Source organism: Panthera onca, chromosome D2 (assembly GCF_046562875.1).
Source record: "Panthera onca isolate mPanOnc1 chromosome D2, mPanOnc1 haplotype 2, whole genome shotgun sequence".
Taxonomy (NCBI): Eukaryota; Metazoa; Chordata; class Mammalia; order Carnivora; family Felidae; genus Panthera; species Panthera onca.
In genome coordinates this window covers 29,692,382-29,701,703 of record NC_138349.1, presented here as the reverse complement: position 1 = coordinate 29,701,703, position 9,322 = coordinate 29,692,382, and the positions used below count along the sequence as shown (strand labels likewise).

At 46.4% G+C, this 9,322-nt stretch overlaps 1 protein-coding gene across 2 annotated transcripts in view; it reads left to right on the top strand.

Annotated features, from left to right (window-relative positions):
• Positions 1-718: 718 nt before the first annotated feature.
• Positions 719-9,322, top strand: part of CNNM1 (cyclin and CBS domain divalent metal cation transport mediator 1) — a 58,418-nt gene continuing 49,814 nt past the window's right edge. For both annotated transcript variants that reach the window (XM_060641794.3, XM_060641793.3), the window contains exon 1: positions 719-2,395. In XM_060641794.3, coding sequence (XP_060497777.2) covers positions 832-2,395 — 1,564 coding nt within the window. In that variant the 5' untranslated portion in view covers positions 719-831. The remainder of the gene's footprint in view (positions 2,396-9,322) is intronic.

Sequence of the window (9,322 nt, the reverse complement as noted above, 5' to 3'; positions counted from 1 at the left end):
GCACTCAGCCCAAAACCTGGATCAATCCCACCACCCCGGGATCATGACCTGAGCCAAAATCAAGTGTGGGACGCTCCACCGACTGAGCAACCCAGGCGCCCCTAAATTTAACTTGTAATACAAACTAGCATGTTATACATATTGTTTTGCATCTCGCTATTTTTCAACGATTACTTTGGGGATACTTCCATATCACAAACACATGGATCCACGTCATTCTTTTTTCCTGCTGCATAGTATTCCTTCACATAGTAGTGTCACAATTTATTTCAACAGCTTCTTATGGATGGACATTTGGATCTTAACAAAGAGTTGAATTTACGTAATCTGGAAATTTTTTAAACATAGAAGGTCAGCCGGAGTTGAGACCAAACGCACAATTTTTACAGATTCAAAACTTATCTCCCTAATATCTTTTGACCAGAAGGGGGAACGCAAGAGGCAGGAGAAGAAGCGAAACGCTGGGAAATATCCCTGGCCAATCGGGAAGCACTGGGGCAGACAGAGAATTACTGCCGGGTAGGAGTTCGCGGAGGGGCGCCCTACTGCTGGAGCAGGAGGCCGTGCTCCAAGATGAGCTTTCCTTAGACTGTAGCTCAGATATACCGAAGTGCGTCGGGAGTTATGCATGGTGCAGTGATGCGTGGCCATCTCTCGCCTCCCGCGGGGACCCCGGGCGGGGGCAGAGTCTGAACCCCGACCACCTCCAGCCCACATACGCAGGGGGCGTACACGTGGTGACCTGCCCGCGCCCGGGTTCTCGGCTCCGGCTCCTCCTCCCGATCTCGCTCCGTTCTCTGCAGTATCACGTGCAACCACGCCGGGTGCAGGATGGCGGCTGCGGCAACAGCGGTGGGTTTCAGGCTCCGGGACTGCTGCAGCCGAGGCGCTGTGCTCCTGCTCTTCTTCTCCCTGTCCCCTCAGCCCCCGGCTGCCGCCGCTTGGCTGCTGGGCCTGCGGCCCGAGGATACCGCTGGAGGCCGCGTGTCCCTGGAGGGGGGCACCCTGCGCGCGGCGGAAGGCACCAGCTTCCTCCTGCGCGTCTATTTCCAGCCCGGGCCCGCTGCGCCCGCGGCGCCGATGCCCGCACCTACCCTTTCCCCGGGAGAGAACGGCACCGGCGACTGGGCTCCGCGGCTCGTGTTTATCGAGGAGCCCCCGGGAGCGAGCGGCGTGGCGCCCAGCGCTGTCCCCACGCGCCCGCCGGGGCCGCAGCGCTGCCGCGAGCAGAGCGACTGGGCGTCGGATGTGGAGGTCCTAGGGCCCCTGCGACCCGGAGGCGTGGCGGGCTCGGCTTTAGTCCAGGTGCGGGTGCGGGAGCTGCGTAAGGGCGAGGCAGAGCGGGGCGGTGCAGGCGGTGGCGGGAAGCTCTTCTCGCTGTGCGCCTGGGATGGGCGCGCCTGGCACCACCACGGCGCCGCCGGCGGCTTCCTGCTGCGCGTCCGCCCTCGGTTGTACGGCCCCGGCGGGGACCTGCTGCCCCCCGCGTGGCTGCGAGCGCTCGGGGCGCTCCTGCTGCTCGCCCTGTCTGCCCTCTTCAGCGGCCTTCGCCTGAGCCTGCTCTCGCTGGACCCGGTGGAGTTACGGGTGCTGCGGAATAGCGGCTCCGCCGCAGAGCAGGAACAGGCGCGCCGCGTGCAGGCCGTGCGCGGCAGGGGGACCCATCTGCTCTGCACCCTGCTCCTGGGCCAAGCCGGAGCCAACGCTGCCCTGGCTGGCTGGCTGTACGCCTCGCTGCCGCCGGGCGTCGGGGGCACCGGGGAAGATTACAGCGAGGCAGGGATCCACTTCCCGTGGCTGCCGGCGCTCGTGTGCACCGGAGCCGTGTTTCTGGGCGCCGAGATCTGCCCCTACTCGGTGTGTTCGCGCCACGGGCTGGCCATCGCCTCGCACAGCGTGTGCCTGACTCGGCTCCTGATGGCGGCCGCCTTCCCCGTGTGCTACCCGTTGGGCCGTCTACTGGACTGGGCGCTGCGTCAGGAGATCAGCACCTTCTACACTCGGGAGAAGCTGCTGGAGACGCTACGGGCCGCGGACCCCTACAGCGACCTGGTGAAGGAGGAGCTCAACATCATCCAGGGCGCCTTGGAGCTACGCACCAAGGTGGTAGAAGAGGTGCTGACCCCCCTCGGGGACTGCTTCATGCTGCGCTCTGACGCGGTGCTAGACTTTGCCACGGTCTCGGAGATCCTGCGCAGCGGCTACACTCGCATCCCCGTGTATGAGGGCGATCAGCGGCACAACATTGTGGACATTCTGTTTGTCAAGGACTTGGCCTTCGTGGACCCCGACGACTGCACGCCTCTCCTCACCGTCACCCGCTTCTACAACCGGCCTCTTCACTGCGTCTTCAATGATACTCGGCTGGACACCGTGCTGGAGGAGTTTAAGAAGGGTGAGCAGTGGTCTATCTCCTCTCTCAACTGCTTCCCCCTTCAAAAGTAATACCCTTTCATAAACATGTGAAGTTTCAGGTAGAGTTGCAAAGCAACTCTCCTATGGTAGCAAAAACCCAAGGAAGGCCTGACCCACCTCACGGCAGCTATTTTCGTTTCACTTCTCCCTACCTTCCTTGCAGCTGACTGAGCCCCAGCCTCTAACATTTTACTTGGCTCTTAAGATGCCCCATATTCCTCATTCATTCCCTCTCAGTATTTTTCAGGATCTAACAATTGGCAGGTATTATTGTGCAGATTGGACTCTGGGGATAGTCCTTGGAGGTCTTTGGGTAGCTCCCACCCAATACAGGAGGAACCTTCACAGCCTCCCATAGCTAGCAGCCTTCCTTTTAAACTCTTCCCAGGGCTGGAAACTCACAATCTCCAGGGCAAACTAACTCTGTTGTTGGACAGCTCCAGCTGCTGATAATGCCCTTCTTACATGGAACAGAAAGCTATGTCTTAGGAACCGCTCTCTGGGTCCTAGTTGTGCCCTTTGAATCACACAGACACCTTAGTTTTTTTTGTTTTTTTTGTTTTTTTTTTTGTTTTTTTGTCTTATTTAACTTTCCATCAGCTGTTCATTTGATATATGTCAGGTAACCAGGTTGGAGATTAAAGGTTGACTAAGATGGTGAGGTCCTTGTACTTCTGGGAATTGGGGTCCCATGTGATAGGGTAAATGTAGGTGTAAGGAAATATTCTGGTAAAGGGAACCACCAGAAAATTTGCATATGTAAATGAATGGGGTTTCCTTCAGAGCAGTCACCACCCTGCCAGTGTCATGTGTTTAACATGCATGTCTGGGGTTTGTCTTTAGAAACTGTCTTCTGGAGTTGAGTACGATTCACTCAAGAAAAATCAGCTTGGATTCTTTAGGGTTTTCTTGGAATTGCACAGTTTGACTGGTTCTCCTAGTTAACCAGAAAGACACTTGATTGTTTTTGAAAATCAAATCTACCTTCAAGAGTCACCATTGAGTTCAGAAGTCTATCTCACAGACCCTGAAAACAATTCCAGAAATGAGTTGAGAACAGTGACATGGTTAGAATAAGTGTAGAACCTTCTAGAATGACCATTTTGAAGGAGGCTTTCATCTGTACATATGAATTAGCATGTTTATTAAAAACAAAACAAAAAAATCAATCCCCTGACTTTAGAATCAAGCTTCAAATGTAGCTTCCTTATGGCTAGCAGGAATCCCATTTGGCACATCTTGACACATCTTTCTGTTTATCAAAAATTCAATCTCATTACTTTATCATTTGCACTCTTTAGAACTTTCATTCAGAGAGAAATCTTGGATCTTCCTCCTGCCACAATTTTTTTAGAGAACTAAAATTGTCTTAAGTATCCAAGTGTAGCCTGAAAAGCAGGGGAAAGTTGAAAACTGACTTTCTATCCAAGCTGTAAACTTTGTGTTGGTATCATGAGAAGGGAAGGAAAATGTATATACATTATAGCTGTTTTAGCCCAATCTGGCCTACTCTTTCCCCCTCTTCTGTCTCCCCTAAGTCCCTGTATGACTTGTTCCCACTGTAACCTAAGGTTCATCCATCCACTCTTAGAATTAGTCTTACATTTTGTAAGACTCCTGCAGAAGGGAGTCTTGGATCTGGGCATAAAAACTGTAAAAATCTGTATATTAATTTGTAAGGACGGCCATAAAAAATACCATAAACTGAGTGGACTAAATTATGGAAATTTATTTCCTTACAGTTTTGGAAGCTGGAAGTCCAAGATCAAGGTGTTGGCAGGTTTGGTTTCTCCCGAGGACTCTCTTTTTGGCTTGCAGAGGGCTGGCTTCTCTCGGTGTCCTTTCATGGTCTTCCTTCAGTGTGTGTGAGCTCATTCTTAGAATCTCTATGGTTCTAATAATTTCTTCTTATAAAGACACCAGTCGGATTGGATTAAGGCCTAGCCTATCAGCCTGATTATAACTTATCTATCCCTTACATGTGATAGTTAGGACAGAGTGCAGTTAAGATAGTGTCTCATTGTCATGTGCTATTGGAGGACATTTTTCAGGAAACTATAAACTCATTCATTCATTCACTATTTATTGAGCTTCTGCATTATAGGCAATAATGCGAGACAACAACACAGCCCTTAGAAAGTTAACAGTCTACAAAGGGGTAGTGTCAGAGTAAGGACAGTCTTCAGAAGCAGGAATTGTGTCTCACTAACCTTTGGATCCCTAGCACCTTGCACAGTGCCTTGCACAAGGTAGGCTGCTCAAAAAAGTCAATATTGATCTGAAATGAGTCCTGCTGAAGAATTTTGAAATCTGGTCTGAAAAAGGCTTGTCAGTGTTGTATCATTAGTTTGTAATTAGGCAGATCACTAAAGAGAAGCAGGGAATTATGGTGAACACGATTTGGAAATGTTGGGGCTCAGAGCCGACAGCCAGGAAAGAATTCTTGAGACATCTTTGGTGCAAAAAGGTGCTTTTATTAAAGCCCGGAGACAGGACTGTGGGCCCAAAGAGCTGCACTGGGGTCATAAAAATGGCCGATTATATACTTTTAAGTTGGGAGGGAGTTTGGGATAACAAGCCTCAAGGTATTTTTGGAAACAAGGTTTCCAGGACCCTGAGGGGGGCTAGCTGTTAATAGGAAAAGGTCATTTATTACTGTTTAGTAAATCCTCAGTCATGAGACCCTTCCAGTGTACAGCAGTGGGCCATTTGCCTAGAGGATGTTTGCTAACATATCTTGGTGGGTAGAGAGTAAGGAAGTTTCCAAAGGAATTTTTATGTGTTAAAGTAGACTTACAGCATCCTGGGGGGATCAGGATAATGTTAAGCTAAGATTGCCTTTTGCCCTTAGCAAAGTGTCATCATCGAGGCAGCTGAACTCCCAGAGGAAGGTCACTCTATCTGTTTCAAGGACTTGTCAAGGGGTTGTAGGTAGTAAGGAAATTTAATTTTTTTCTTTTGCCTTTGTTTCCCACATCAAACACCATGCCAAGAAAGAGATTTCCACATCCCTTCAGAGCATTTCTCCTTCCTCAAAGTGCGGTCCAAAAACTAGCAACATGGGCCTTACCTGGGAACATGTTAGAAATGCAGAACTTCATACATCATTCTAAATCCACTGAATGAAAATCTGCATTTTAACAATCCCCCAGGCGACTCATGTACATTAAAGTCTGAGAAGCACTGCCTTCAGAGAACCCTTATTAACAGTGATTGGTAGACTTACTTAGAATAAATACCAGAAATAAGCATCAAGCTGAGTGTTCTCTGGCTTCATGCCATGTAACACAGTGGTCATTTTCCAAAAACATTATGTTTGCACCATAGGTTAGTAAAGGAAAAGAGTTGAACGACTTCTCCTTACCTTTAAAAATAACTTTTAAAGTAAGTCATAAAAGCCCTTCTGTTTCCCTCACTTCTTTGCATCTCAAGTAACTTAACTACCTAAACAAACCCATTAGGAGGTAGGGGAGGAAAATGACAAATAGGAACAACAATTACCATTAATTGAGCGACTTGCTCTGCATGGCACCCTGCCAAGCCCTTTACACACTCAGAACAACCCTCCTGGGTAGATATTATCAACTCCATTTTACAGATGAAGAAACTAAAGCTCAGACCCCTTACATGACTTACTCAACTTTCCACAGTTGATAACTGAATTGTGATTTGAACTAGATCTGTGGACACCAGAATCTGTTCTTTTCCCCACTACACCAGTCTTAATCCATCCTCCATCCCAGAACTCCTGCCACCCGCAGGATTCAAAGCTGGCCTTTCACCTCTGACTTGCTGCCCATGTCTGATTTACCTCTAGTTTTCAAAGGTTAGAAATGGAGCTTTTATAATTACAATACTTGCTAACATATATATTGCATTTTACAAAACATTTCTACCCATCTTATCTGATCCTTAAAATAACTCTGCAGTTACAGGTGAGGCCCATAAGACCCAGAAAGGTTACTTGGCCTACCCAGGACCTTCACTGAGCTAGTATTCCAAGACCCAGATTCAAATCCAGGTCATGTGACTCAAAGCTCTTGTCCATATGGGGTTTCACCTCTATACTTCTTGTGAGCTCCAGGTCTTTAGAAGTGGGGAAAAGGAGAAAGGTCTTTCTAGCTAGCGTGGTAGTTTTACAAAAGGTAACAGTATTTCTCCCCAACTGGACCGTGAGTTCCTTAAGGGCAGAGAATGAATCTTACTTTACATTCTCAGGACAAACACAGTGGCAACCGTGGCAAAGAGATGAGTAGGTATTTGTTGAATGAATGGTTTTAAGTAGCTAATTTCTACTATATTTTTATGTTTGAGTGAGGTGAACCCAAAGTATAGAATAATTAGTGTTGTTCCATTGACCACAACCAACCTTTCCTCTTCATCTTCCCAGATTCTCTACCCCAGTCAGTGGCACTGCTCCTCCAGTCTCCCAGGCTAAAAACCCCCCTTTTACCCTTCACCCTCATGCTACTAACCACTGTCTTACTCTGCTTCAGCTGCCATAACAAAATACCATGGACTAGTTGGCTTAAACAACAGGAATTTATTTTCTCAGAGTTTTGGAGACCAGAAGTCCAAGATCAAGGTTCCACCTGATTTTTTTTCTGGTGAGGGCTCATTTCCTGGCTTGTAGAGGGCCAGCTTCTCTCTATATCTTTACATGGCCTTTCCTTGGTGCATGTATACAGAGAGAGCCAGTTCTTGTCTCTCTTCCTCTTATAAAGATACCAATCCTGCTGGTTTAGGGCCCCACCCATATGATCTTATTTAACCTTAATTATCTCCTCTGAGGCCCCATCTGAGTGGGTAGGGGGTGTTAGTACTTCAACATATGAATTTGGGTGGTGGGGAGAGAGACATATTCAGTCCATAACAATCACCAAAGTCTGCCAAAAATTGGCCAAGATTGCATCTAAAATATTTCTTGTCTATATATAATATAGTCCACTATTTCTTTCGCTTAGGTGAGTCATTGAGTTTATTCAAGAAATAGTTACTGTGTACCGTTTAGGCACAGTGGAGGACATACAGTTCCTGTCTGCACAGAGCTTTCATCCAAAGTGAGAGACTGAAGTTAAGCACATGAGGTAGTGATGAAGAGCATAAGCTTTGATGCCAGACTGCCTGAGGTTTGGGACAGTTACTTAATTACCTATTCTGTTAGCTGTCAAATGAGGATAATAATGGCATTTACTCATAGAGTTGTTTGAAATAGTAATACAGTATTGCTTTATAATGCATATTTAGTAATTGTCATTGTAAATGTTAGCTAAGATTCTTAAATACAAACACAAACCTGTTACTCCTCTGTGCAAATGCCTCCTAAAAAATTTTGTGTCTTCCAATTTTTGTCTCCCTCAAATCCGTCCTCTGCAGTGCCACCAAAATAATCTCTGGTGACGTCATCCCCTTCTTAAAACCCTGCTGCACTCCCCACTGCCTGCAGGATAAAGTCTAAGCTGTGCTCTCCTGACCTCCTCCTGCCCTCCCCTCCAGGCCCATCCCTCACCACTCCTGCCACAGCTTTGTGCTCCAGCAACTGAATTTCATGGCCCCACTGCTGTCGCTTGCCTTTGTCTCTTTCCTCACGATATGCATTGCCTGATTAATCCCTATTCCAGCTCCTCCTTTAACACTCAGCACAGGGTCCACATCCTCTGGAAAGCTTCTCCTGTAAACCCCAGTTTGAGCCAAGTTAATTGTCCCATATCTCTCTTATTGAACTAACAAGTTGTATTATTGGTTTTTTGTTTATTAATGCTGCTCACCCCCAAGATGAGCAAAGACTATCTTATCTGTCTTTGTAGCTGTAGTACCTAACAATGGATAGGAAACATGCTAAGTTTTCAGTAAATGTTTGTTGAATGAATGAATAACTGAAGGAGTTAAACTTTAATATAATAGAAAGGCTCTGCAGAGCTCTAGTAAATGAATCATTAATGATCTCCAGCCAATCATTTTGGACGATGCAGGACAAAGGCAAATTTTAAGTCTTAGAAGAAATGTGCTGCGTGTATGTTTCCTCCACATTTTTAGGTAAATCTATATTGTAATAATTATTTATCCTTGTTCATGTTCAAAGCACTATGCTCAGAGTTGGATGTATGAGATATAGTCCCTGCTCCCAAAGAGCCGACAGCCTGAAAGAATAGTGTTCTCCTGTGGAAAGGTAGGAGGCAGGTTGGACTCCCCTTTCCTCCAACTTTAACAACGTTACAATTTACAAGTCATGGACCTATATGGATAAGACAGACCTGTGTATAAATCATTAAAATAAAAGTGATAGAATAGAAATATAAAAATTCAATGAGAACATGGAGAAGAGAATGACTATGGTTAAGTTATAAAATTTTTATAAAATTTCACTTTTATAAAAATTTTACTTAAGTTTATAAGTTTCTATACTGCATGTTCGTTACAGAAAACTGAAAATTTTAGAAAGCATGAAAATCACCTGAAGGTAATCATCCCACTATCCTGAAATAATAACTCCTAATATTTTGTCATGTTAAAAGTGTAGCACCCCGGGCGCCTGGGTGGCTCAGTCTGTTGAGCATCCGGCTTCAGCTCAGGTCGTGACCTCGTGGTTCCTGAGTTCGAGCCCCACGTCGGGCTCTGTGCTGACAGCTCAGAGCCTGGAGCCTGCTTCAGATTCTGTGTCCCCCTCTCTGCCCCACCCCTGCTTGTGCTCTGTCTCTCTCTGTCTTTCAAAAATGAATAACATTAAAAAAATTTTTTTTTAAGTGTAGCACCCAAACTAACAACCTTAATTCTTAAAAAGACAATGAAGAGGAAAACCCATGATCTTGCCTTCTTCCACTAATAAAATATCCTGTTCTAATCCTAAAAGTGATTTTTTTATATGATGATATTATTTTCACTGTAGCCTCCTTGGGAGTAAGTCCTA